The sequence below is a fragment of the Zymoseptoria tritici genome, chromosome 3 (genome assembly GCF_000219625.1).
Source record: "Zymoseptoria tritici IPO323 chromosome 3, whole genome shotgun sequence".
Classification (NCBI taxonomy): domain Eukaryota; kingdom Fungi; phylum Ascomycota; class Dothideomycetes; order Mycosphaerellales; family Mycosphaerellaceae; genus Zymoseptoria; species Zymoseptoria tritici.
Genome location: NC_018216.1, coordinates 2,329,892 through 2,356,192, shown reverse-complemented (window position 1 = coordinate 2,356,192; position 26,301 = coordinate 2,329,892). Strand labels below are relative to the sequence as shown.

Here is a 26,301-nt window from a genome sequence, read left to right as displayed (position 1 = left end):
ACTTTTGTGTCGTGTAGCATCTTGGTTCCGCTCACGTCTCCGAGATGTCGACGGATCACAGCTTCGACTTTCAGCGGGTGGAAGCAGCCGGCTTATCTGACTGTGCTAACGTTCGCCGGCTTTTGGCTGGCGGTACGACCTTGTGGTTGACTGTTTCCGGCCGCAAGTGGTCGTTTTCGAAACAGCTGTCAACCCTTTGACCACATGTTCATGGAAGGGACGCGCCGTCAGCCACAGATGTCGTCCCGCTTCCGTGTCTTGCTTGCTTGACTCGCCCATCTTAAAAGGCTCACGAGAAATAAATCTTATCGTCGAGAGTAGAGCGAATCGTAGAGGTCGCTGATCGGTCGTCACTGGCGGATCTCAGCCCGAAGATTGCCATCGGAAGGCGTATTAGCTACGCCATCCAGATTCAGGCAGCGCTGAGTATGCAGGGATCAGACAAGGCATTGCGGCCAACAGAGAAAAAACGTAGGAGGTTCCACACTCGCGCATGGTGTATTCATCGTCTGGAAAACCAGTATCCACGTGATATGCCCGAAATAGTAAGGCTGAGTTTGTCGTAGGACGCCATTGGTCTGGTCAGGCCGGCCGCATTGCATCCTGTATCGGCACTGTAGTTGTGCCGTGTGCCCAGAAGGCCAGAAGCTGTAGCCCTGTGTGCAGACTGGGAAGAGGCATCCACTCGGAGCATCGTCTGCAGATCGAAGGCTTGCTGCCGTGTTTATCAAATGCAATTCGAGGCCGTTCGATTCCAGCATGCCTAGCAGTGTCGTGAGATTCAAAATCACCTACCTTGAATGACAGGGATCTTGAGCTCGAAAGGAATGATAGTAGAAATAACAAGGCGCCAGATATCCGATCCTTCGTGACAACAATGCGTGCTCGACTAGCAATACGGGACCTCATATTTGGCGGGAGGCTTTCTCGTATTTGGCGGGCGACACATACAAATTTACTATAGCAGAATCGCTGTTTTAACTTGGATGCCAAATACGTTGCAAAGGCCCACGCAACTATGTTAAAAAGCAAGGAGCCGACGTGAGGCGGTCCGCAGGGCTAACATGCTATCGTCGTTGTCGAAATGGTCGTTTTAGTGACGATTGTTGGATTTTGGTGGGGCCTCCCGCCAAATATGAGAAATGCTCCCGCCAAATATGAGCTCCCAGCAATACGACCGACCTGTTCGCGCTAGCGCAGATGTCTTGCGTCTTGCCATATTTTTGGCTTGCGAGAAACTTCGTAATCGAGATCTTGAAGAATCGTCCGCATGATAGGCATACGAGACGATGGCGGTGCGATGGCTGTGTGACTGTGGGTGTTGACTTGCTCAAGGAAGTGCCTGAGGCTCAAGTCACCTGACTTGGGCCCAACCTCCCCTATCAACTACCTACCTAGGCGGGATTTCAAGGGCAGGCGTTCCGATATTCCACCATGTTGCTTGCCTCCCGTCGTAACCAGCTCTATCACGCGTGCGCCGGACCTTCCACGAGCGTTCCGCGAAGAATTGGCGGCGGCCCTGGTCTCGGAATATTGCTTGCAATTAGCCGCTCAGCCGCAGTCTGACACCACCTGAAAACGCTGCACGGGCATACTAGGAGGTGGCATTCTCACAACACACGCCTACTAACTCGACTAGTATGTTCAACGCTCCATCCTCTCCGGTCGATTTACGCAGTTGCATTCACCATCGAATGCGTCGCTACCATCGCCTCGACGCGAATGCCGGGGCGATTTACAGCTGTGCCGGACTCCTTCGCCATCAGGCTCACTGTGCGTCCAGAATGTTCCCCATGAGGGCATCCGGTGCACATGCTCCCCAGTTGTAGGGACAGCAGGTGCAAGCGCAATATACCAAGACCTGCCATGCATTCGATACCCCACGGGGAGCGCATCTGCATCTTCCAATGGAGTTTCTGCCCGCAAAACAATGAGACGATGGCAAATAGCCAAGAACATCCAAGAGCTGCCAAGGTATGCTCCTCTTCAGCAGCTTCGACCCGCTTGAACTTTTTACCCACGTGTTGGGCGCGCGGCATGAATGCTCCACCTCAGCCACCGAGAGCAGTCTACCAGGGAACGTATCGGCAGGAGTGGTCTCTGGGGAAGCTCCTCCGCAACAGCACTGGTCATGGTCAGAATTTTGGACAGTGGCCACAAAAGAAACATTGGTCGCCATTCTCGCGCAGCCGTGGAACTTGGGAGAACGGCTCAGCTCAGAATCGCAGCCCTGGCAATGATGATGGCCAGCGCTGGAGAGCGCCATGTCGGGAGCAAAGCATGAACATCAGTCTTGGTCACAGCTTGCCCTACCTCCGCAAGCGCGGTAGGAGCTACATACGCTTTTGCCCAGCTCCCAAACAGGTAAGGATATCAAACAGCCGTTCAGGAGTCTTGGATGCAGTATTCTGCGGCAACGAGTCGCTCGCTTGATCGAGTGGACATATAAAAAGTTGCCCTACGAGATCCCTGCCCTCCCCCGCACACTCCCTTTCTTCATCCTCTTCATATTCCTTCGCCAACATGTTGCACCGAAGCTCTCATCGTAGCGACTCTGACAGTATCGATGTCGAGAAGAAAGACACTGAGGCAATCGAGGTCGTCGTCGGATCAGCCCATGTCAAGGCGGTCACTGATGAAGAGCGAGCATGGCTGGCCAGTATCGATACCAAGGAGCAGGACCGGATATATCACAAAGTCGATCGAAGACTAGTGCCTATGCTGGCTCTGCTATATTTGATTGCCCATCTCGATAGAGCCAACATCGGCAACGCGAAGATCGAGTAAGTCGCTGCATCCTCATCGCCATTGACTCTTGTGACTAATCGACCGCAGGGGCCTCGAGACGGATCTGAACATGGAGGGCAACGACTACAACATCGCTCTGATGGTCTTCTTCGTCCCGTACGTGCTGTGCGAGGTGCCATCAAACATGCTCTTGTCCAAGTTCTCCAAGCCAAGTACCTATATTGGAATCCTCGTGCTGTGCTGGGGTCTTGTCATGACTTTCTCTGGCCTTACAAAGTCCTTCGCTGGACTGTGTGGGACTCGGTTCCTGATCGGCTTCTTCGAGGCTGGCTTTTTCCCTGGCGCTATGTGGCTCGTCTCGCAATGGTACCCACCGCAGAAGACTCAGACACGTATGGCGTGCTTCTACCTCTCCAGCGCCTTGTCCGGATCCTTCTCTGGATTGCTGGCCGCGGGCATCGCGCAGATGGATGGTGTCGGAGGCGAGTCCCTTTTCTAGGCTGCCTCGTGGAAATATACTGATAATGCTTCTAGGTCTTCGCGGATGGCGATGGATCTTCATCCTCGAGGGTATCATCTCTGTCATCATCGGAGCCGGCTGCTTCTTCCTCCTTCCTGACTCGCCTTCGAGTGCCAGCTGGCTCAAGCCTGAGGAGGCAAGATTCCTCGACCTCAGCCATCTCGCCTACCGCGGAGTCAAGGCCACTCACAACGCCGACGGAACCAAGAAGCCTCATGTCAACATGTCTGTCCTCAAGCAAGTCGCTTGCGACTGGCAACTTTACCTCCAGGCGATGGTCTTCTGGTAAGCAATAAAGAATGGAAGGCGCAGAGCATGTCTCGAAGCCTTCCACTTCCCTGCAAGTGTCGAAACCACCTGCTAACGTTCATAACAGGTCTAACGTCGTACCAAACTATGGCTTGAAATTCACCATGCCGTCGATCATCAAGTCTATGGGCTTCACCAGCACCACAGCTCAGCTTCTGACCGCGCCTCCTTATTTCTGTGGAGCGGTTGCAGCCGTTGTCTCAGCCTTGTTCGCAGACAGGATCTCCTGGCGCATGCCCTTCATCGTATTCCACCAACTGCTACTGGTGATCGCCTTTGCCGTCCTGATGTCCTTTGCGGATGTCATTCGCCAGAACGTTGCCTTGTGCTACTTCATGGTCTGCTTGGCCTGCGTTGGACTGTACCCCATCATCCCTGGCAACAACTCCTGGACGGTCAACAATCTCGCTGGCGCGGAAAAGAGAGCTACTGGCCTGGCATTCATGATTGCTATCGGCAACTGTGGAGGTTTCGCTGGATCATTCATTTATCTGCCCGAGGAAGCTCCAACCTACCCGACTGGTTTCGGCTCATCACTTGGATTCGCTACTGCCGGTATCTGTGCTGCTTTCTTGCTCGAGACCTTGTACTGGATGTCCAACAAGCGGAACGAGCACATCACCGAGCAAGAGGCTATCGCTCAATATGGCGAGGAGGAGCTGGAGAGACTCGGGGACAAGTCGCCGCTGTTCAAGTACTCTTACTAGAACGCGCATGTGGTCGACATTACGCTATGATTACATGTAGATACGAAGTATACATTATGAATGACTGATGTCTGTGAAGAGGTTGCCCGCACACGTCCGTGAAACTTTGCAATGTCTATTTGATACAGCAAACATGTGATCGGAGCGTGTTGAGGAGGTCAGGTTGTGCGAATGGAAGGAGAGTTCTTCAACGCACCCTTTAGACAGCCATTGAAGCCGACGGAGCTGAGACCGAAATTCCTGTAGAACTACTTCACAACACGCTCGCACCATCTTCCACATTACAACCTCAACATCCTTTTCATACCGCGGTCGCGACCACATCTCAGATCGACAACATGTCCTCACCATCGCGCAGCGTCTCTCGCGGTCGCTCTCGCACACCCCCGGCCGACCAAAACAACGACACGCGCTCACGATCTCGTTCGCGAACCCGCTCGCGCTCCCACTCCTCCAATCGCATGCGCAATGGCACCCGCTCCCGGTCGCGCACACCCAGCCGCACACGCTCACCTTCACCACCTCGTCCCCGAAGCGCGAAAATCGTAATCGAAAAACTCACCAAGAACGTACACGCCTCGCACCTGCGCGAAATCTTCTCGCCCTACGGAACCATTGTCGACTTGGAAATGCCAATGAACACGCAATTTCTGACGAATCGCGGGATCGCGTACATTCTGTTTGAGGCGCCGGCGGACGCGGAGAGGGCGATTGCGCATATGCACGAGGCGCAATTGGACGGAGCGTTGGTCAATGTTTCGATTGTGTTGCCGAGGAGGAGGTGGAAGGAGGAGGTGCCGGCTATGAGGCCGCCGCCGGATCGCTTTGGAGAGCCGCACAGGCATCGAGAAGGCGGAGGGAGAGGCAGAGGAGGAGGAGGAGGGGGAGACGGGTGGAGAGGTGGTGGGAGGGGTGGAGGCGGAGGTGGTGGATACAGGGATCGGTACGATGACAGGGAGAGAGGTGCGGGAGGCAGAGCCTACGACAGGAGTAGGTCGCCTGGACCACCGCGTCGAGGTGGAGGTGGTGGTGGACGGAGGAGTCCGAGATATGACAGTCGGAGTCGTAGCCGGAGCCGAACGCCGCCGCCAGCATCGAGAGGTGGTGGAGGAAGCCGTCGCAGGAGTCGTAGCTACTCGAGCTATAGCTCTCGGAGTCGCAGTCCTAGCAGAGACCGTGGCGGCAGAGGTGGGAGGAGATGATGGCATTGAACTGACGGATGTTACCACTCGGCATGGGACAGTCTCACGAAAGATTATCTACTCCGCGCAGTACGACCTAAATTCGACCCCAGCTATGCAGAGGACATTCGATATGCATGGGTAGTTGAGCAGCATGTCCTCCGAAAGAGACGTACGCTTGCTCATGCAACTTCAGAAGCACCTAGGAAAACTTGCAGAGAACGAGGCACTGGTCGCGTTGATACACAGAAGATCGCGAATGCTGCAATTCGTTGCCACACTCTTCGCTAATCAGGAGAGTCGCAAATGGAGCCTGGAGTAGCCATGATTGGGAAGCTCGCATGTAGACAACGAGCAGGAGATCCAAACTGCAACGCCCATTTCTTTCTTGGTTCACGTATACACAACTGTGAGGTCATGCTCATCTTCCCTGTTACTCTGAAGACGGGTCGCAATGCTTCTTGCCCACAACACCTCAAATCGCTGCTCCGCCTCTATGCTTTGCATTTGCCGCCGCCCATTACTCCTCTGCTTCTGAGAACTAGTATCCAACCTTGACCAGGTAGTCTCCGAGCGTCTCTACGGTGTTGGTGGCGGCACCTGGCTGGACGGACTCCGGGTAATGTGTGACGAGGATAGCTTGGGTGGTCTTGACGATGACGACGCCCTCACGGCCCTGTGGTGAATAAGAGTCAGCGACGTGCTCTCGAGTTGCCAAAGCTCTCCTTGTCCCTCCGACGCTGTGTACCGCCTGCACGGCTCAGTCCCCCAGTTTCGTCTCCTCAATTGAAGCCTATTGTATTCTCAGACTGACCTTCTTTCCGTAGATACTCCTGTCGTCCGCCTTGATCACAACGAAGCGCTCGCCCGCAACGTGAAGTCCCTCGCTCTGCACCTTCTTCACACCATCCGTACCCGGGTCTTTGTACGCCGCAACGATAGCTTGCATCTCTTGTGGTGACACCTGGAAGCCTGCACTTGTTGCCCATACGCTGTTGCCTTCGCTGTTGAAGATCGCGGCCTTGTCGAGGTTGCCAGTGCCAACAAGGCTGTTGGAGAGTGTCAGTTTGTGGACGTTGGATCGATGGACAATCAGCGAGTGGAATCGGTTTACCTGGTGTCGACGTATGCTGTTGACCGCTCGTGTTAGCATGCGCTCTTAATTATGCTCGAGCACTCCAGCTTGGAGCGGACCAGAGGATCGAGATAGCGGTGATGCGGAGACTGACCTTGCCAACTCATGACTGTGGTTGTGATGTGGATGGAGGATGCGTAAGAAGGTGTTCGAGGCTCAAGAGAGTGGATCGATCGCAATGTAATCCAAAGGGTTGCAAGAGAGGATAGCAAGTTCGGGCAGGAGACAATTTGTTGTATGAGCTCGTTTGCCGTTGGTGAAACGCCGAACGAGACAGAGTTCAAGACAAAATAAGGGACCCCATGCCCATGCCCCTCCTGCATGCACGTGACCCTCGCTCTTTCCAAGTTAGTTCTACGCCAAGCGAAATTTCGCGCACCAGAAGTTCCACGTCCAAGTCATCACTGACAAGGCAGCGAGCCGCTTTGAACGAACACCCTCTTCGACATATCAACCACCCAATATGTCTCGATTCTTTCACGGCAGTGACAGCTCGAGTGAAAGCTCCTCCGACGAGGAGTTGTACGGAAGCGATGAGGAGGAGCCCACCACCCGCGCGGCGGAAGACAGCTCTGAGGAGGACAGCGACGATGACGATGACGACGACTCAGATTCCAGCAGCGACGACGAGGGTGGCAAAACCGGTGCCAGCCGTTTCTTGCGCGAGGCCAGCTCGGACTCCGAGGACAGCGACGAGGAGAAAGTCACAGTTGTGAAGTCTGCAAAGGACAAGCGATTTGACGAACTTGAGGGCACCATCAAGCTGATTGAGAATGCCGAGAAAATCAGCGACTGGAATGCGATCAACGAGCACTACGATAAAATGAACAGGCAACTACCGACTCTCATGCGTGACTTGGACGGCAAGCCACCGAAAATGTACATTCAGACCATCGCCGAATTGGAGACACGAGTTGCGGAGGCATTTGAGAAGCAGAAGGTCACGCCCGGCAAGAAGATGAACCCGATCGCTCAGAAGGGTCTCAACGCGCTGCGACAGAAGATCAAGAAGAACAACCGTGACTACGCGACCGAGCTCGAGACTTTCAGGAAAAACCCTGACGAGTATATGAAGGAGGAGATTGTAGAGGAGGCAGCGCCAACACCAAAGAGGGTGAAGAAGAGCTTGACAGTGGAGAGTGTGCAGGATGCTGGAGATGATGGCTTCACCATGGTCGGTGCTGGTGGCAAGGCCATGGTATACACACCGGAGAGCATCTTGAAGCATCTAAGGTCAATCGTCGAGTCCCGAGGAAGGAAGAACACCGACCGTTTGGAGCAGATCAAGATCATGGAGCGTTTACTGGAGGTTGCTATCAACGACTACCAGCGCATCCGCGTCCTCCTGACATCAGTCGCTACCCGATTCGACATCACATCCGGAACTGGTAATCAGATGACCCAGGAACAGTGGAAGGCTTCTCAGTCGGAGATCGGCCAACTGCTCACCGTCCTCGAGAAGAACCCCAACATGATTGTTACCGAGAATGCGGAGGAGTGGGAAGACGATGAAAAGCTGCCGACCATCACCCCTGGCGAGATCTTCAAGATTCCTGGCAACGTAGTCTCCTTTGTTGAGCGCCTGGATGACGAGCTCACTCGAGTCTTGCAGCAGGTCGATCCACATACTGCGGAGTACGTCGAGCGTCTGACTGACGAAACGTCTCTCTACACCAACTTGGTTCGCGCTCAAATCTACGCCGAGCGATTGAGATCCACACCCAAACTGGATGCATCGCCGGAATATGTCAACCGCGTTGTCATGCGCCGCCTTGAACATGTGTACTTCAAGCCTTCTCAAGTTTGCATCATCCTCGAGGAGAACAGCTGGAAGGACATTCCCACCGCGAACGACTCGAAGATCACTCCGCGCTCTCAGGCCAAGGATGTCACAACGCTTGTGCAGACTCTCGCCACCTACCTTTTCCAAAACGCCGATGGCATCATCAAGGGCCGCGCTATGCTGTGCCAGATTTACTTCCTCGCACTCCACGATCAGTACTTCAAGGCAAGGGACATGATGCTCATGTCGCATTTGCAGGAGACCATCGGCAGCTTCGACGTCAACACCCAGATCCTCTACAACCGCACTCTCACCCAAGTCGGTCTCTGTGCTTTCCGTGCCGGTCTTGTCTACGAGTGCCAGACCGCTCTTCAGGACATCTGCGGTAGCCAGAGGCAGAAGGAGCTTCTCGCACAAGGTCTGCAGATGCAGCGCTACTCTCAAATAACACCCGAGCAAGAGCGTTTGGAGAGACAACGCCAGCTTCCATTCCACATGCACATCAACCTGGAGCTTCTCGAGTGTGTCTACCTCACATGCTCTATGCTCCTCGAAATCCCAACCCTCGCCCAGGCTGGCAGCTCGCCAGACCTCAAGAAGCGTGTCATCTCCAAGTCATATCGCCGTATGCTCGAGTATCACGAGCGTCAAATCTTCACTGGCCCACCAGAGAACACTCGCGACCACGTCATGCAAGCGTCAAAAGCTCTTGCCGCCGGAGAGTGGAAAAAGGCTGCCGACTTCATCACGACTATCAAGATCTGGGACCTGCTACCGAAGGCGGCCGAGATCAAGACCATGCTCGAGGCTCAGATCCAAGAGGAGGGTCTGCGAACATACCTCTTCACCTACGCTCCGTTCTACGACACTCTCAGCGTTGAAAACCTCGCTGGCATGTTCGATCTTGAACCTCGCAAGGTCGCCGCTATCGTCTCCAAGATGATCCATCACGAGGATCTCGCCGCGGCTCTCGATCAAGTTAACAGCGCGATCATCTTCCGGAAGGGCGTGGAACTCAGTCGTCTGCAAAGTCTCGCCCTTACACTCAGCGACAAGGCTCAGAATCTCATCGAATCAAATGAGCGGGTACTGGAACAGCGAACACAAGGCACAGCGCACGCTTTCGAGCGGCAAGGCGGCCGTGGAGGACGTGGTGGCCGAGGAGGTGGCCGTGGCGGCGGACGAGGTGGACGAGGTGGTGGTCGTGGTGGCAGTGTCGAGGGCGCGCCCAATCGGGGAGGTGGGGCAGGTTTCACAGGCGGTGCATTGGGCAATGCCATCCGAGCGCAGTAGATCACGGATACGGATAAAAGCTCATTTTGCAGCGGACTGGACGGCGTTCTTTTGGTTCTGCGGGAAAGTGAAATGCATGGCATGAATCGCACGAAGGTGGCTGAATGTGTTCGACGGCGGTGGAACAGCGTGCGCGTTACTCGCTACTGCCCATAGAGCACAGTAGAAGAAGAGGGACATAGCCTTCGGATGAATGGCACGCAGAATGAATCGACTCAAACATACACTTAAGCGGCTGTTGCTCCAATCGTAGAGTGTGAGTTGCTGCAGTCATGTACTACTCATTTGCCGTCGAGAACCACATGCCTGGAGCTGTCGGTTTTGTCGAGTGCCAGAGCTCCTTCCTCAAGCGACTAGCGCGGCCGCGATTTTGCCGAGGTGAAGGAAATCATTCAAGGTACCTTAGGGTCAACCTCATCTCCATTTCTACACCATTGCCTCTCGTGCTGGTGAACTTCATCTCAATCCGAAATCTAACTACTTGCAGCTCAACATCGGAGCCTTTCTGTTGACCACGATCCAAGTCGTCCGTCTTCGCCACATTCGCACATAACCTCGGTACGATCGTTCGAGTAATTCACATTTGGCATTACAACGATACATTGATCAAGAACAAGCGTGCAACCAATTGATGTTCGCCCGTCTCTTCAAGCCGACAAGCCTCAAGCCTGTCTTTCGTACGAGCACACTCCAAGTCATTCCTCGACTTCGTTTTCTCTCCGCCATGGCCTCTCCACCGCAACTCGACACTGTCAAGATTGACGTCGATAGCGACGCCATTGCCATCATAACATACAACCGGCCTAAGAACGCAAATGCATTGAACACGACTATCCTAAAGGTAAGTATCGCAGCTCATGATACCTGCCATACCTAACAACTCCTACAGGATGTCCTTGCCGCCCTCAAATGGGCCGAGTCCGCCCCTTCGATCCGCATAATCATCACAACCGGCGCCGGGAAATTCTACACCGCGGGCCTGGACCTGCTCGACCCCATCAACCAAGACACGACGACGGGCGCGACGATCAACAAGGAGTTCATAACGGCCATCTCCGCGATCCACGAGGCCATCATCAAGACTGACAAAATCGTCATCTCAGCCGTCAACGGTCCCGCACCAGGTTGGGGCACCTCGTCGATCGCGCTCTCTGATTTGGTGTATGCTGTTCCCTCGGCGATCTTCTTCACGCCGTTTGTGCAATGGGGTCTTTGTGCGGAGGGATGTTCGTCGTTGACATTCACGCGGGCGATGGGAAGGCAGAAGGCTTCGGCGTTGATTCTGGCGGGGCAGAGGATGACGGCGGCGGAGTTGGAGTCAGCGGGACTGGTGACAAAGGTTTTGGAGGCGGAAGGATTCTTGGAGCAGGTTTTGGGGATTGCGAGGGGAATGGTCAAGTTGCCGGAGAAGTCGCTGAAGGCTAATAAGGCGCTGTTGATGAATGGTGGGTTGAGGAATGAGCTGCTGGAGACGAATCGAAAGGAGATGGAGATGTTGGCGACGCAGGCGGGTGGGGAGGAGAGCAAAGGCGCGATTAAAGGGTTTAAGGAGGAGACAGACAGGAAGAAGAAAGAAAATGCGAGTAAGTTGTAGATGCTCCTGAATGTGGAGATGATCTCGACGCTCTGTCCTTGTCTCCTTGGTGAGGCCGAGTCGGGACATGCGTTCTGTCATGGCCGTCCAATGCAATATATACATTTCACCGCGATCGATGCTCTCATTTAATGCCCCGATCGAGCTTCGCGAGCAGATCCAATACCGCAGACCCGCCCTCTTCATCATCGCTTGCCCTTGGAGCACGACTTCGCGTTCCGGCTCCTCGACTTCCACTCCTCTCCGCTCTCTTCATCCTCGCTATTGCTTCTTCTTTCTCCTCTTCCACAATCTTCTGCGCACGTTCATACGCCAGCATAGCAGCTTCGTCTTCGGGTCGAAGATCCTCGTCATCATAATCATCATCGTCATCACTTGCTGCAGGACTGTCCATCGCACCCATCTGTGGCGACTTCATCACTCTTCCTACATCGTTGCTTGCTCCGTCCATACTGCTCCCACTTCTCGCAGATGTCATTCTCGACAACGACGAACCTCTAGCAGTCGGATGAAAGGCTGCGTTCCTGTACCCGATCGCCTCGGCCACACGTCTTGCTTCATCGTCCGGATTGCCAGGACTATCCAACTCTCCCAACGCCCCCAGATCCGAGCCCACGATCGAGAAGCGATTATTCGCATCCAGCAAATGTCCACCTCTGCCGCGTGACGCATCTTCCGACTTGTCCAAAATGTCTCGATACCCGTTGCGAGTCGGATCTTGCATTCGCTTCCGCTTCTTGGCTTCCCGCTTGCTGCTCGGTCGCACAACGATGACGGGTACCGGAGAGTACTGCAGACAGTATTTGCTCACAGATCCACTGCTCAGGAGTCCTTGGTATCCAGTCAAACTCTTTCCTCTTGTTCCCACGACCAGGATTGCCGGCTCGTATATTCTGATCATCTGTTGAATTGTATCCTGTACTTTGCCGATGCTGAACTCCAGTACCAGCGAAATGGCCCGATCGTCTGTATTCTTCTTCTCAATCTCCTCCAGGAATCGCTGGGCTTCTCGCCGATAGCCTTTCTCGCCTTGTCCTCCACTCCATTTGGTCGCCTCTTTACTGTCCTTCTCCACGACTCGCAAACACACCACTTCGTCTCCATCGTCCACGAGTTCGTCAATCAACCACTCTAACGCTGTATCCGAATAGTCGTTCGTATCTGTGCCGCAGAGGAACGTCCGGCTTCGCTTCGTGTATTCATAGTCTCGGTGTTTCCGGTTCAGTGTCAGACTGAAGTCGCTCGCGGCAGGATTGGAGAAGGTATCGAAGCTGACTTTGGCTTGGAATTGGGCAGGTGGTGGTGGACTGCTGAACCTCTGACCGCCTGGACCAGTGTTACGGCGAGACTTCGAGTTGGTGCCGCTTGTCGTTATCGTGCTTCCTCCAAGGCTACGGCGAACAGAGGGAGGCTTAGCGCTGCTGGAACGTGATTCGCCGGTGGTCTTGATCGTGGGCACGAATTGCACGCTTGGTCGGCGGGCGTTTTCGTCGGGATTTATGGTGGGTCGGCGCCATGGAGGGACGAAGGTGGAGGTCGTGGAGGTCGTAGGGGACTGAACAGTGCTCGAGGCGGCGTTGTCGAGGGGCGCATCTGGAATCGAGCGGTCTGGAAGGGTTTGGGTGTTGGCGAGCGGGCGTGACCGAGGAGATGCTGAGGCGGAGTCGGTGGCAGGCAGAGCTGGAGTTGAGCGTGGTGACGGTGAGGATTCCTCCATGTCTTCGTCTAGATCTTGTGTCTTGGGCGAAGATCTGCTGGCCTGTGGTGAATGGAGCAAGGTCCGGTGATGGATGAGGGACTGTCTCTTCGCGCGCTTGCTCGGCTGGATATAGCGAGCACTTTGCTACTGCCCGATGTGGTAATTGTCCGTACAGAATGGGCGGAATTCGTGTTTGTTCGGTGGCATGGAAGGTTGCGAATAACGTCGACCGTAGCATCGTCAATGGTGGAGTGAAGTGAGGATGTCACTAGAGGTGGAATTCACGCGGACATACTTACGTCCACAGTGGGACAAAGCGCGCTAACAACTATGTCGAAGCCGCTAATAGGCCTTCACTTCTCCCTTACAGCCGCGAGGACAGGAAGGACAGCCAAGAGACCCGGGCGTCTACGAAACGACAAGATAGAAGCTCTGTGAAATAGCCAGTCTGTGGTGGTCTATATCTAGATTTTTGATGAACATAAGTGGTAAGCTGGGTCGACGACACTCGATGAGATAGACATCTAAGCCAAAGTCTTGAACTCGCCGTCCTTTGCCTTACCAGCACCCACCAAACGCTGCACCTCCTCAACGAACACCGTCTTTATAGCAGCCTTGTCCGTCTTGCCCTGCAGCTTCGCCGAAAAGTCCGCAACCTCCTCGTTGTCCAACTTGAGGATGATCGCATCGGTGTCGTTCAATGCTCCATCGATCTGGGCAGCATTGGCCTCGCCATCAGCAAAGTAGTTGGCATCCTTGGTAGCACCACGAATGACACGCTTGTTCTTCTTCGCCGCGTTCTTCGCGGCCTCCTTGCCCTTCTTGGCCTCCTCCTTGCCGGCCTTCTCAGCGGCAGCCTTCTCAGCAGCAGCCTTCGCCGCCTCCTCCTTCTCACGGATAGCAGCCTCCTTGGCAGCCTTCTCGGCGGCTTCCTTGTCGGCCTTCTTCTTGTTCTTCTCCTTGTTGCCTTCTTGACGGAACTTCTTGATACGCTCGTCCATGCCAAGGGCATCATCCACAAGCTGGCGGAGACGAACGACATCCTCGTTCTTGCGCTTCTTGCGGGCGTTGTTGTTCTTGCGCTCGACGTGACGCTTCTGATCACGGCTCTCATTGTCATCGGGCACATCCTCGTCCTTGTACTCGAATGATCGCCATGAGTCGAAGGCGTACCAGAAGTTGTAGAAGTTCTCGACATGCTCTTTGCTGCTGTTCTCGTCACCCAGACCTGGCACAGGCTGCTTCCTGGAGAAGCGGGCTTCCGCCTCGAACACGGGTCTCCAAAGCTTGTAGAAGTTGCCAGGCTTCTTCTGCACGTCCTTCTTGCTCGGTGGTTCCCTCTCGGCGGCCTCATCGACACTGTCGAATTGGCGGCGCTTGACGGGATCTTGCAAGACTTCAGTAGCACGCTGGATGCACTTGAAAAAGCTGTCATTCTCGTCCTTGCCCAGAGCGGCCCTCTTGTCCGGGTGATGCTTCAGCACCTTTTTGCGGTGGGCACGCTTGATCTGGTCCTCTGTCGCTCTCCATCGGTATTTCTGCAGACCGAGCACGGCGTAGTGATCCTGCTGTTTCCAATCCTTTGCCTCGCGCTGGAGCATCATCGGGTCCTCGAACTCTTCAAACTCATCGTTGTCCTCCACTTCGACCTTCTTGACGTTTTCGGCGGCTTGGATTCTGTTGGAGATTGTTAGTCTTTGATGAGAGTTGGTATCTTGTGGTTAGCAACATACTTCTCATCCTCAGAAAAGGTGCGGCGGTGCCTCTTTCTGCGAGCGTGGGCGAGGTAGTATGGACCAACAGGCTCGAGAGCTCGCTGAGTTGGGGCAGAGACGCTTCCAGTCGCTTTGAAGTCCTTGTCGGCAGACCAGTCCGAAGGCAGAGTCGGCAGAGTCGCCGATATCTGAATTGTGGCCATCTTGTTGGTGAGTTTCCGTAGAAGATGTGGTATTTAGAGGGAGAGCGGCGGAGAAAGTTGCGATAAGTTCAAAGTTCAAGTAGAAATTCCGAGGGCCCGTGCTTTTGAGTTTGCTAGACCCTTGCTCGATACATGTTGAACGGCATGCAGGTGGTTCTAACGACATTCGAGTTCAGTGATGGACCGACCGAACCATCATGTTCCGAGGACGACAAAGCCTTGGAGACATTCTCACTTAAGTCGTACCGTAGAGTATATCGCGGCATACCCGCAGCTGGCAGCCCCTTCATCAATGATCTGAGTGGTTTGCGTGGACGTTGATGCTCGCCATGTCAACTCTCGCGTCGAGCTTGATTCCTCTCCGACTTCACTCGACCATGTCCAGCTGACACATGCAAGAGCTGAGATCTCACGTAATCTGGCGCAGCCTCGAGTCAGTGCAGTCTTGCTACATCAATTGAACCAACAGCAGAGCGCGGCGGCTCGGCCAGTGGTCTCTCACGCCGGTCGACGCTTCCAGCAGTCCCTCCAGTCCAGATGCCTTGATGTTTCTTGCAGTACCTTCCTATACCCAGCCCTCACCACCCTATCATGGCGCATATCGTTGCAAAGATCACCACAGCGAAACCCACTCCCGGCCTCTTCCTATCCACTCCGTTCAACTTTGCAGCTCGACAACTCCCCACTCCCACATCTCCCGCCTTCGTCATCTCCACGCTGAAACTTCTCACCGGCCATGGCATCGAATCACACCTTCCGTCCTGCTCAAGACAGTTCCATTCGTAGCTAGCCTTCCGACCTCTGCAGCCCTGCGCACGATATGCGACCATCTCGAGCCGTCCAGCTTCTCCCGAGTTGGCTCTGTTCGAGTCAATTCCAGCGAGAGGGTTCTGAACTTGCGTATAGAATACCTGACTGTAATTCGCTGTCGAGCTGTATACAGACGAGTCGGAAGGTGAGACCACGGTATAATTGACCCCGCAGGATCCGTCACCCTTGCAATCTGCACCTTTGGAAGTATACGTCTTCTCCGGATTGCGGAAAATTTTCGCAAAGTCGAAGCACGTCCGAGACTGCGGCAGTGTCCGGATGGCAATGGAAAGGCTGGAGCTATCGATGGTAGTGTTGGGACTGCTGCAGACGTCGGAGGGGTTGGAGAAGGTTATGTTCATGAGGGAAGCGGAGAGAGATTGGCGCGTGGGATCGGAGGCCATATCGAGTGAGAAGGTCTGGCAAAGGGTTGTCGGGAGGAGAAGCGCAAGTAGGGTGAGAGTGAGCATTGTTGCTGTGGTGGTCGAGTGAGATGTGGGAGTGTCTGATCTTTGCAAAAGCGCAAGCACGCGAAATAGATGGAAGGACCGCAGAGCGACAGAGAGGATAGCGACAATGTTGACCTACGCTTCGCCGCGCACGGCACAACTTCGTACTGCTAGAATAGCGTCTTTGCCCAGGCGCCGCAGCCTGCACGACACTATGCGTGATTTGCAGGGCTAGGACACCCTGGTACCTGTCGACGAAGCGACGCGCCGGATGCTCAACTTGGACACGGCTCGAAGACGAGAGCAGAATGCGAAGGACGGTCTTGGGCGTGCACCTCGCGCGATGTATCGGACTGCAAACGGTAGACGGCCTGCGCAACACAGTTGTGTTCTCATCGTGAAGCTGCACAATTGGGGAGCACTGCATGCAGCGCTGTTTCGCTTTGCCGCTCGAGTTCGGTGCAGCCAGGAGGCTTGCCATGCGTATGATAGAGTTGGATTTGCGATACCAATATGCTCGTCGGGGAGCCAGGCGCAGTGTTTGATCGATAGAAGGTGTTGATGATGGTGTTGTTTGATACTTTGATGACAGAGATTCATGTTCGGTCCTTCACAAGCCGAGCGAGTCCTTGAACTTGAAGGACTTCACTTCTCCGACAATCAGCACTCGTTCTTCGATTCGCGTTCCACTGGATATTCTACAACCAACGATGCGCACACGATAGCACTTATTGCTCTACGATCTCGAAGACTCCGAACGATCTCAAGAATGGCCTCCGCCGCCGCCACTCTCGGTCGTGTAGAAACTGCCGCAAACCGCACCGTCGCTATAGCCACCTACCGCCATCTCCTTCGCGCAACACGAATAGCATTCTCGGGTACGCACCCACCAATCTCTCCCACAATCAGCACAAACCTCGAATGCTAATGCTTTCCACCCAGGCGACAATAAAGTCCTCCAAGCCGCACGTTCGCACGCCCGCACCCAATTCTCCGCCGGCGCCCGCCACGCCCCGGGCTCTATCGAAGCAGCGCAAGGAATCGAACACGCACAAGGCGTCACGCAGATATTACGAGAGAACTTGGTGCAAGGGAAGAACGTGGGAGGGGACAAGTGGAAGTTGAATATTCATGAACATACACAGAGGTTGGATAATGATACCGCGGGAAATTTGAAGGGAACGAGGAAGAGCTTCAAAGAGATCAAGGAGAGCGTTTTCTAAGAGGCGGAATGGAGGCTGATGTGGGCACTGAGGAGGGACTGCATTCCAGCTTGAAAAGGGAGGCAGCAGGCTCACGATGAAGCCAGAGATTTGCTGGGCTGTGCAAGGAACGTGAGGAATCGCCGGAGAAAATCCTCCCAATCTGGACAACGTTCGATACAGCGATCGATCAATTCCGTGAACATTAACTCTGAAAGCTACAAGCTACAACTATACTCTACAGAACCTGGCAAACAAAAACGCCACATGGTCATGCTCTCCTCCACTCTCCGGCCTGTCCGGGCTGTGCGGTGATGCTCGCCAATCTGAATGCCTCATACGCCATGACAACTTTGTCCCAGCGCCAAACGACTAGCTCTTCACTCTTACTTCTTGGACGACTCTGGCTTCCTGGCCACCATCAAGTACATGGGCGTGAACAGCTTCTCCTTCGCACCAGCGACCAAGCAATCTGCTGCCTTGGCCAGCGAATCGGCCGTCTTCTGAGTACCCCTGGGCGCAAGTCCGACCATCTCCAGACCTCCGACCAGTCTGTGAACAGTTCCGCGTCCAATGTGGGTCATGCGGAGAAGCGTGGGCAGATCCCAGATGCTCTGCATGTACTTCAGTTCGCCAGAGATGGGGAAGTACCACGGCAGCTCATCTGGACGGTCCGCCAAATCCTCGTGCAACTCCATCTCGAAGCCGGCAGCCTTCATCGCGGCCAGAGCCACGTCGATCTTCTCCATGTTGGAGATACCATCACCCTCCTCGATTCCCAAGCGGATCTCGCGATGACGGGGATTGTCGTTGTCGTAGGCGTCCTTCATCAACCACTCGTACACACCGAACACACCACCCGGCTTCAACACGCGGAAGATTTCCGAGTAGATGCCCTCCAACGAAGGAGCGTGCACCGTCGCCTCGATCGCGTAAACCGCGTCGAAACTGTTGTCCGCAAAGCTCATCTGCATGAAGTCACCCTTGACATAGTTCAGCTGATGGCTGAGACCCTCCTTTTGCGCATATTTCGTCGCACGCTCGATTTGGTAGTCGTTGTTGTTCAATCCCGTAATGTTCACGCCGCTGAACTTGGCAATCTCCCTCGCGGGTCCGCCAACACCACATCCCACATCCAACACCTTCATGCCCTCCTGCAAGTTCATCTTCAATGCGAGGTAGTGCTCGTGCCTGGCCAATGCCTGCTTGAAGGCCTCGCCCTTGCTGAAACGGCAGAAGTGGAAGCTCTGCGCCCAGCCATACTCGTACAGGTCGGTTGCGAGGTTGTAGTAATGCCTAGTAAGCGTGGCGTACTCGTCGCGGCGCTCCTTGCGAGTCTCTTCGGTTTCCGTGCCGGCCGCTTTGTTGTCCCAGTGCTTGAAGTAGGAATCCACGGCGAGTTTCTGCGCGTCACGGTCTTTGCCCATAGCCGCGATGAGGCCTCCTTGACCTTGGGCGGTCTTGCCATGGAGGGCTTGCTTGAAAGCGGCATCACGCTCCTTGTCTTCGCGTTCGAGTTGGGTTTTGGAAGGCATGGTGGAGGAGGAGTTCTTTGGTCGAGATAGGAGGGTTTGGGTATGCGTCAATGGTAAGGGAGGTGAGGATCGGGGGAGAGCGTTTGTGGTCGAAGAAGAGTGAAGGTCGAAAGGGGAGAAGTGTTTCTGGTACTTGCCTCTTCTTAGTCTCGGGAAAGGCAAGGCAGTGGACTCGTACCAGTCGTACCACTCTCAACAAAATAAAGTCGAACCATGCTGCCAGGATAAACTCTTAGCGTCAGGGACCATCAATCCCGCATAACTTTATTGTGCAGGGAGATTGTGAGATTGTGCTATCAGCACGTGACCAGCTATCTCTTCTGAGTACGAGCACGTCCGAGATTCAAGATTTCTAAAGCGACTGCGACTTTCCCGAGTACCGACACCACCACCAACCGATACCTCACGACTCCTCAAACGGAACAGGAAAAGGTAACGAAAACTCTCGCCGCTCATAGGAATATCTGCGACGACCGCCCAGCATGCCGCCTCAGATCAAGCAAGATCTTAACCGCTCAGGATGGGAAACCACCGACTTACCCTCCGTCTGCGAGCGCTGCCTATCCGACAATCCCTACGTTCAAATGCTCAAGGAAGACTACGGCGCCGAATGTAAACTGTGCACACGACCCTTCACAATTTTCCGCTGGAAAGCAGATCGTACAGCCCGCCAAAAGCGAACCGGAATCTGCCTCACATGCGCGCGACTGAAGAACTGCTGCCAGTGCTGCATGCTGGATCTCTCCTTTGGATTGCCCATCACGATCAGAGATGCTGCGTTGAAGATGGTCGCGCCGGGGCCGCAGAGTGAAGTGAACAGGGAATACTTTGCGCAGAACAATGAGAGGGAGATTGAAGAAGGACGAGGGCTGGAAGGGTATGAGAAGACGGACGAGAAGGCGAGGGATCTGTTGAGAAGACTGGCGAGCTCAGAACCATACTACAAAAAGCAACGCCGACTGGAAGCAGAGAACGCCGAGGAAGCTGGACAGAAATTATTAGAAGGAGGAGAGAGCTCGGAAGGACACAAGCCCGGCCCAATTCGCACGCAAAAATCTGCCTATGGTAGTGCATACGGACCTCTATCCTCTCGAGGCGGCGCATCGTCTGCCTCCAGCAGAGGTGGTCGAGGCGGTGCTCGGGGAGGCAAAGGCTTCCCATCTGCCGCCGCTCTCCCTCCACAACCGAAAGACATCCTCCCTCCAGCCGACAAGAACGTCACATCACTCTTCATCACCGGTGTCGAAGACGACCTCCCGGAACACGACCTACGAACGCACTTCTCACAATACGGTGCTCTGCGATCGGTGGTATGCAGTCATCGCTCCCACTGCGCATTTATGAATTACATGGATCGTGAAGGAGCGGAGGCAGCGGCAGCAGCGTGTCAGGGACGAGCAGTGGTCAAGGGCGTGCCGTTGAGAGTGCAATGGGGAAAGCCGAAGCCGATGGACAATATGGACCGGGAGACGAGGGTGGCGAACGCGCAGGCTGGAAGGGGAGTGGAGAGGAGTCGAGGTGATGGAGGAAATGCCGCAGGCAAGAGGGCGATCACGAGTGGGAGTGAGCAGGCTGGCGAGGAGCAGTTGGACGGATTGGATATGGTTGCTCCACCGCCCGGGCAGGGTGATGTGGAGTATGCTGCTATGGCTGGGGAGTGAGGAGTGCGAGTCATGTCATTGGCTTCGAAGTTGGAAGGTCTGCTTACAAGCGAGGAGTTTTGACGTGCTTCAACATGAGCAGAAGTCATGATGTTGGCAGCTACGAGAGCCTGTTTCAACGGACGTGAGATCAATCGTTGTCCGAGCTTGGGACAGGAGAAAAATTCAGACCGAGATTTTTCAATCCATTCCTTGATCGCGCTCTGTAGCAAGGTATGTCAACAACGCCAATAGAGCATGAACTCTCGCTGCCTTTGCGCCAGGTGCTGTCGATCCGCTAACGTCGCCTTTGTATGCTAAAGCATCCGCCGCCATAGCCTCTGTGTTCTGCTCTGGACTTCTCAACGCATCAAATCAAAAGCCAAATGCAAAAGGAGCCACCACTCAGGTCATGCAATCCTACTGGCCTCTGTTTTCCTCAAAACAGCATCATCAATCCTACAGCCCCAACGACCAGAGCTCCGGTCGCGCCCTCGAGGTGTCCGGCAGCACCCTCCGCCGAAGTCGTGCTCGCTGCTGCTGAGGCCGTCGACGAACCTCCGCCCTCCGTCAGCGTGGTCGGCTGGAACGAAACGACAGCTGTGCTCGTCAAGGTCGTCTGGTTTTGGGATCCGCTGAGCGCAGGCGCGGTGGTAGAGATGGTGGACCATCCCGACCAAAGCGAGGCGGCTGTAGCGTTGGTAGCGTTAATCAGCACGCCGAGCGCTCCGGCGCTGGTGTTGATTCCGGCGGGGAAGGTGAAAGGCTCGCGGGTCGTCGAGAGGAGAGCGGAGTCGACAGTGACGGTCTGATCGACGATGACGACGGTGGTGGCTTGCTCGAGAGGAAGAGAGACAGCGTCGACATCGGCAGTAGTGCTGTCGTCCGAGGTGACGGTCACGACGGCGACTGGCTGGGAGGATGTTAGCTAATGATTCCCTGTAATCGATGATTAAAGGACCACTTACGAAAGTCGTGGTCTCGTACGCGGTAGCGACTTCTGTGACAGTGACTGCAGCGCCCCCAGTGTTGACAGTGCCATTGCCGTCGGGTGGGAGGATTGGCATGACAGCCCTCTCCTTCAACTTATTCGTTCGAGTCAGAGCGTCGATGGCGTTCGCTGTGGGAGAGCTGGTCGCGCCCGCAGTCTGCGCTGGAGTGGTGATGGCGGCACCAGCTTCGCCCGTGCTTGTGGCTTTGATCGCGCTACCTGTCTTGCTGCCAGCCTGGTCTTTCGGACCCAGGACGAGAGTCTTGGTCATGGCCGGGATGGTCACCACCTCATCATTGCCGGCATCATCGACGTCGGTGAAAGTCTGCGCTTGGAAAGTGCGTGTGACAGTGGTCAAGAATGGAAATGGGTCGGAGTTGGCGCCGTCGTTCGCGAGCTGGTCGGGCCCGCCGGGAGTACGCTTCACTCTGTCCAGCCAGTGCACCGTGTGAGTCGAGTGAATTGTGACCACGGGCAAAGCCTGTTTCGTAGCGGAGGCAACAGCCGTGGCGGTGTGTGCGTGTGGTGTCGGAGTCATCCATGCCGTAGAGTTCAGCCAAAGATTGGGAGCATCGAGCGTCTTTGCGGTGTCTTCGGCTGTGGTGCTGCGTGAACGCGGTGTTGGAGTCATCCATGCCGTGGAGTTCAACCAAAGATCGGGAGTATCGAGCGTCTTTGCGGCCGCCATTGCAGAGGACAGCGCGGCATACTTCTCTGACTCTACAGATGCGATAGTACGCGTATTGAAGGCAGTCGGACCAGCTTGAGTAGTAGCATTCGCCGAGGAAGCACGAGGTGCGTACGAGTATGCAACACTTGGCGCCGGCGGGAACAATGGCAGTGACGACTCTTGCGCAATCTCAGCGGGCGCGTTGTCTGATGGCGCGAGCAACGGCAGTGTAGAGTCCTCATTGTGAACCAGGCGAATCTCCGCTGCGACGCACTGTGGTGCGACATTCTCGTCGTAGATATTTGCGAACCCACCGCTCGTGCAGCCCCAGAAAGTCGTGTTGCCACCGAGAGCGAGGACTCGAGCATTGGTAGGACCGCAGGCCGAGAAACCAGCGGTGTAGATGGCACCGGATTGGCTGAAAGCGTCAAACTGGAGTTGGTGATTGGCAACGATTGTTCCCAGACGGGCGAACGTGTCGAGAAGGGTACCATTGATTAGCCAGATGCCGAGATTGCTTAGAGAGCGCTTGACTGGAGCTTCGTAGGTCGGAGTGAAGACAAGCTGCATGGCAAATTGGTCGATGAGAGAGTCGGTGCAGTCTGTTGGGAGTGGTGGAGCCGAACTGGGTGTCATCTGTGGTGTGATGCCTTCTGGCCAGAGAGACGAGGCGGCGAGGATGGAGGCGAGAGCAGAGGTAGGATCCTCACCTGCCATTGGCTCGTCGCGCTGATGAAGGTCGATGTCTGAAGTTGGGGTTGCAACGGCAGCGTCTGGGTCGCAGAGGCAGACTACATGAAGTGTGTGAGCAAGGCTGTGACAATGTCTGTTGTATACCTTATATCTTACCTTTGCCAGCTGGGCACGGCTTGCAGAAGGGTCGAGTCATCGTCTCTTCAGAGGTAACGCGGACTCGAAGAGCGGCGGCGGTCGAAGTCGAGAGACTGCCGTCGGGATCGCAGAGGCAGACTAAGATACAGCGTCAGAACATCGTGCCGCTGCTTGAACAGGAAGCGCATGTGGATCTTACCTTTGCCCGCGGGACAAGGCTTGCAGAAGGGCCGAGTCATCAGAGTGACAGCGGTTGCAGTTGGTAGAGCAGCACTGGGATTGCAAAGGCAAACTAAAAGAAGCGCATCAGTATGGACTTCTCATCGGATGAAGAACGTGTTGCGCTCACCTTTGCCGGCAGGACATGGCTGGCAGACCGGTCGAGTCACCTTGTCTTCAGCCTGGAGAGCTTGCGCACTTGCACCAATGGAGGTTCCGCCAAGCAAGACTGCAGCCGCGGCCAGCTTGAGAGCAGCGCCGGTGAAGCGCATGATGTCGAAGGTTGGTATGGAGCTGAGTTGATAAGAGTTAGACGACAGATGTGGTGTCGGATAGGAGTTGAACACTGACCGAGTGTGTGATGATTGAAAGCGCAGAAGAGAGTGGACTGTTTAGGAACAGATCCGGTGAGGATGTTGTTGTTTGCGAAGAGTCGTGAGAAACGAGGAGAGATTGTTGTCAGGCAAGACCTTGGCGTTTGCGTTTGCATGTGGATGCAATCAGAAGAAAGGTTGCTGATTCACGAAGAGATGCGTGCAGTGAGATCGACAGGCGATCAGGAGCAAGACATTTTCGATAGTCGAGAGCAGAAATGTGAGAAGAAGGGAGAACGAGAAGACAGTTTTGTATGGTAGTGCCATTTTTGTTAGACGAGATCAACAAGGAGTGGTTCACCAGTACCATAAAGGGAATGAAATCGGGAGAACCCATACCTTGACGACGGCACTCATATTTGAGCATGTTAGACCACTAATTGATGCAGTCTTGCACTTACAAACGTCTTTGCCGCAAGCACGGGCGTGGCCTCCCAACGACTCGTTCGTGCTGTGTGGACATCATCCTGCCCTCAATCGCGATACAGATCCTCCAGGTGCTTGACCATCCTCCGCCTCAACTCCATCATCTCCGACTCCGTCACACATTGGCTCCGCTTCAGTGGGACATCATGACCTTCTTCATCCCGCTTCACTTCCGCTCCATCCGGCACTACTAATCCCTCACTGACCCCGAAAAAAGGCACACCCAAGCCCTTTAACTCGGCCGTCATTCCTGCTTCCATTGCCTGCTGTGCCGCATAAATCTTCTGGTCAAAGTCGAGGAGCTCGGCATTTTTGTCCACTTCAGGCGCTCTGTCCGCAGACTTGGTGAGGGAAGTGCCGAGAGACGCAAGAATGGAGTCGACTTTGGCGGAAGACACCGCCCGATTGGACTGAGTTCGCTTGAGGTTCTGCCGCTCGGTATACCAGCGCGTCTCGTGTTCGCGTTGGTTTTGGATCATCTGAAGGGCAAAAGAAAGCTTGGTATCAATGGCTTCTCTTGTACGCGGGAAAATAAGAGGGTGTAGGATGGTCTGAGATGTGGCATGAAGGAGAAGTTCCTGCGTCAACTTACCCGCTTGATACTCGCCGCAAACTGAGCATTCTGAGCGGCGATCTTGGTTACGCAGCGGAGACCTTCTTGCCAGGTCGTGATGGTAGCAGGGTCGATCATGGCTCGAGGCGGTGGTGCAGCAAAGTTGGACTGCGGTTGTGGCTGAACATTCGGCATCGAGCTCTCATTTTGCTGAGGCTGTGGAGGGAAGACGCTGGCATTTTGGTTGTATGATGATAGTTGTGCCAATATGGCCTGCAGCGCTGGGTTGTCCATCTCGTCTTTGCAGTACGAACAGAAAGCGGACAATTCCTGAAACACTGAAATCAGCTGTGCTTGTCCTATGCGATCGATAGCAACGATGGCAACGCGGCGGCAATCTGGCGATGATGAGTCCAGGAGGAAAGAAAGCCGCTCGAAGTGAAGTCGGGTCAAACAAGCGCCAAGGCATGCGGGCGATCTTCCGCTGCATCTTCAAGTCCCGACATCATTGATCGATGAGAAAATATCCCGAGCGACAACTTCACGTCCAGAGACCCCAACGACAACGTCCAATGCATTGAAATACACAACCGAGAATTCCGGAACTCTGCCATATACAAAATACCTCCATACCTCTCCCACCATGGCACGCTCTCCCTCCGATGCCACGCGCTTTACCTCGACAGGACCCTACGTCTCCAATAAACCCGCAGGCACAACATCCTTCACATCCAACCCAACCGCACCATCCCCTTCGCAAGCCACAAACCTCAAATTCGGCCCCTCCGCGCCGGCCAACGAAACGCCTCAACAAAAAATCGCCCGTCTCCGCGCCGCCGCCGCCCTCGCCAAAGCCCCCCAAGAAACATCATGGGACAAGACCGTCCGGCGAGGCCGCATCTGGGCCGACCGCGCCCACCGCTTCACAGCTCTCGGCCTTATCGGCTTCACAGTCATCAGCGCGGCGGTGGCGACGGCAGGAATCACGGATATGATGATGCACAATCGAAGACGGAGGAATGAATGGTTCGCGGAGAAGAGTGCGGAGGCGACGCGGAATATGTTGCTTGCGATTCAAGCGGTAGAGAGGGGCGAGGCGACGGAGGATCAGGTCTTGTTGATTAATCGGGCGAGGGTCGCGGAGCAGGTTGCCGAGGAGAAGAAGAATAAGCCTGGGATTTTTAAGAGGGCTAAAGGATGGTTATATGGGGGTTTGAGTGAGGAGGAGAAGAGAGGTGGGAGATTAGGGGTTGTTGGTGCTGTGGAAGAGGCGGTAGAGGAGAGGAGGGATGGTGGGACGGGAGGCGTGTTACAGGCGGTCGAGGAGAAGATGGAGTCTTCGCGGAGGAGAGAGATGGAAACGTTGGCGGAGAGTATCAATCCGGCGGGAGGATCGTTGGATCAGCGGGCACAGCTTTTGGTCGATTCGGCGTCAAATGTCACGTCAAGTTGGTTTGGGCTTGGGAGACGGTAGAAGGGACAACGGCAATAGCATAGAGAGCGGCACAGTCTTCATTTGCATGGCGTGGGGCGGAGTCACATCATGTTTGTCTATACTTCCTCCTGGATTCGAGTCTGGCGAGAGACACTCGATGATTCAAACAAGGGTATCTCGAACGTATTGTACAAATCATTACAGCATTCGCCGATGCCTCATTTCGCAGCAAGTGCAGTCTTCCTCGGCAACAAAGCAGAACGCCGAGCAGAGCTGATG

At 54.9% G+C, this 26,301-nt stretch overlaps 14 protein-coding genes across 14 annotated transcripts; 7 read left to right on the top strand and 7 right to left on the bottom strand.

The window, feature by feature from the left end:
• Positions 1-2,523: 2,523 nt before the first annotated feature.
• On the top strand, positions 2,524-4,284 carry MYCGRDRAFT_39154 (uncharacterized protein; the record flags this gene model as incomplete). Its single annotated transcript, XM_003854275.1, has 4 exons — positions 2,524-2,783; positions 2,836-3,221; positions 3,283-3,553; positions 3,645-4,284. The coding sequence occupies 4 exons, from the start codon at positions 2,524-2,526 to the stop codon at positions 4,282-4,284; spliced, it is 1,557 nt and encodes a 518-aa protein (XP_003854323.1).
• Positions 4,285-4,868: 584 nt separating this feature from the next.
• MYCGRDRAFT_31025 (uncharacterized protein) lies at positions 4,869-5,057 on the top strand (the record flags this gene model as incomplete). The annotated part of the gene is made up of 1 exon (XM_003854276.1): positions 4,869-5,057. A coding segment is annotated over one exon (189 nt), but the record flags the coding sequence as incomplete, so codon positions are not given.
• A 949-nt stretch (positions 5,058-6,006) lies between these two features.
• MYCGRDRAFT_37911 (profilin) lies at positions 6,007-6,618 on the bottom strand (the record flags this gene model as incomplete). Its single annotated transcript, XM_003853899.1, has 2 exons — positions 6,007-6,141; positions 6,280-6,618. 2 exons carry the CDS (start codon positions 6,616-6,618, stop codon positions 6,007-6,009), a joined length of 474 nt encoding a protein of 157 aa, XP_003853947.1.
• Positions 6,619-7,014: 396 nt separating this feature from the next.
• MYCGRDRAFT_108717 (uncharacterized protein) lies at positions 7,015-9,683 on the top strand (the record flags this gene model as incomplete). The annotated part of the gene is made up of 1 exon (XM_003854277.1): positions 7,015-9,683. One exon carries the CDS (start codon positions 7,064-7,066, stop codon positions 9,674-9,676), a length of 2,613 nt encoding a protein of 870 aa, XP_003854325.1.
• A 717-nt stretch (positions 9,684-10,400) lies between these two features.
• Positions 10,401-11,270, top strand: MYCGRDRAFT_39608 (uncharacterized protein; the record flags this gene model as incomplete). Its single annotated transcript, XM_003854278.1, has 2 exons — positions 10,401-10,517; positions 10,566-11,270. 2 exons carry the CDS (start codon positions 10,401-10,403, stop codon positions 11,268-11,270), a joined length of 822 nt encoding a protein of 273 aa, XP_003854326.1.
• A 676-nt stretch (positions 11,271-11,946) lies between these two features.
• Positions 11,947-12,579, bottom strand: MYCGRDRAFT_17058 (uncharacterized protein; the record flags this gene model as incomplete). Its single annotated transcript, XM_003853898.1, has 1 exon — positions 11,947-12,579. A coding segment is annotated over one exon (633 nt), but the record flags the coding sequence as incomplete, so codon positions are not given.
• Positions 12,580-13,493: 914 nt separating this feature from the next.
• MYCGRDRAFT_99631 (uncharacterized protein) lies at positions 13,494-14,922 on the bottom strand (the record flags this gene model as incomplete). Its single annotated transcript, XM_003853897.1, has 2 exons — positions 13,494-14,646; positions 14,703-14,922. 2 exons carry the CDS (start codon positions 14,885-14,887, stop codon positions 13,494-13,496), a joined length of 1,338 nt encoding a protein of 445 aa, XP_003853945.1.
• Positions 14,923-15,465: 543 nt separating this feature from the next.
• On the bottom strand, positions 15,466-16,167 carry MYCGRDRAFT_91885 (uncharacterized protein; the record flags this gene model as incomplete). Its single annotated transcript, XM_003853896.1, has 1 exon — positions 15,466-16,167. The coding sequence occupies one exon, from the start codon at positions 16,165-16,167 to the stop codon at positions 15,466-15,468; it is 702 nt and encodes a 233-aa protein (XP_003853944.1).
• A 714-nt stretch (positions 16,168-16,881) lies between these two features.
• MYCGRDRAFT_103827 (uncharacterized protein) lies at positions 16,882-17,537 on the top strand (the record flags this gene model as incomplete). Its single annotated transcript, XM_003854279.1, has 2 exons — positions 16,882-17,024; positions 17,089-17,537. 2 exons carry the CDS (start codon positions 16,916-16,918, stop codon positions 17,367-17,369), a joined length of 390 nt encoding a protein of 129 aa, XP_003854327.1.
• A 197-nt stretch (positions 17,538-17,734) lies between these two features.
• Positions 17,735-19,045, bottom strand: ERG6 (ERG6, Delta(24)-sterol C-methyltransferase; the record flags this gene model as incomplete). Its single annotated transcript, XM_003853895.1, has 1 exon — positions 17,735-19,045. One exon carries the CDS (start codon positions 18,881-18,883, stop codon positions 17,735-17,737), a length of 1,149 nt encoding a protein of 382 aa, XP_003853943.1.
• Positions 19,046-19,302: 257 nt separating this feature from the next.
• MYCGRDRAFT_70110 (uncharacterized protein) lies at positions 19,303-20,544 on the top strand (the record flags this gene model as incomplete). Its single annotated transcript, XM_003854280.1, has 1 exon — positions 19,303-20,544. The coding sequence occupies one exon, from the start codon at positions 19,366-19,368 to the stop codon at positions 20,542-20,544; it is 1,179 nt and encodes a 392-aa protein (XP_003854328.1).
• A 1,886-nt stretch (positions 20,545-22,430) lies between these two features.
• On the bottom strand, positions 22,431-22,754 carry MYCGRDRAFT_39665 (uncharacterized protein; the record flags this gene model as incomplete). The annotated part of the gene is made up of 1 exon (XM_003853894.1): positions 22,431-22,754. A coding segment is annotated over one exon (324 nt), but the record flags the coding sequence as incomplete, so codon positions are not given.
• Positions 22,755-24,081: 1,327 nt separating this feature from the next.
• Positions 24,082-24,881, bottom strand: MYCGRDRAFT_37903 (uncharacterized protein; the record flags this gene model as incomplete). The annotated part of the gene is made up of 2 exons (XM_003853893.1): positions 24,082-24,513; positions 24,627-24,881. 2 exons carry the CDS (start codon positions 24,879-24,881, stop codon positions 24,082-24,084), a joined length of 687 nt encoding a protein of 228 aa, XP_003853941.1.
• A 282-nt stretch (positions 24,882-25,163) lies between these two features.
• MYCGRDRAFT_108713 (uncharacterized protein) lies at positions 25,164-26,061 on the top strand (the record flags this gene model as incomplete). The annotated part of the gene is made up of 1 exon (XM_003854281.1): positions 25,164-26,061. The coding sequence occupies one exon, from the start codon at positions 25,231-25,233 to the stop codon at positions 26,059-26,061; it is 831 nt and encodes a 276-aa protein (XP_003854329.1).
• Between the last annotated feature and the right edge of the window lie 240 nt (positions 26,062-26,301).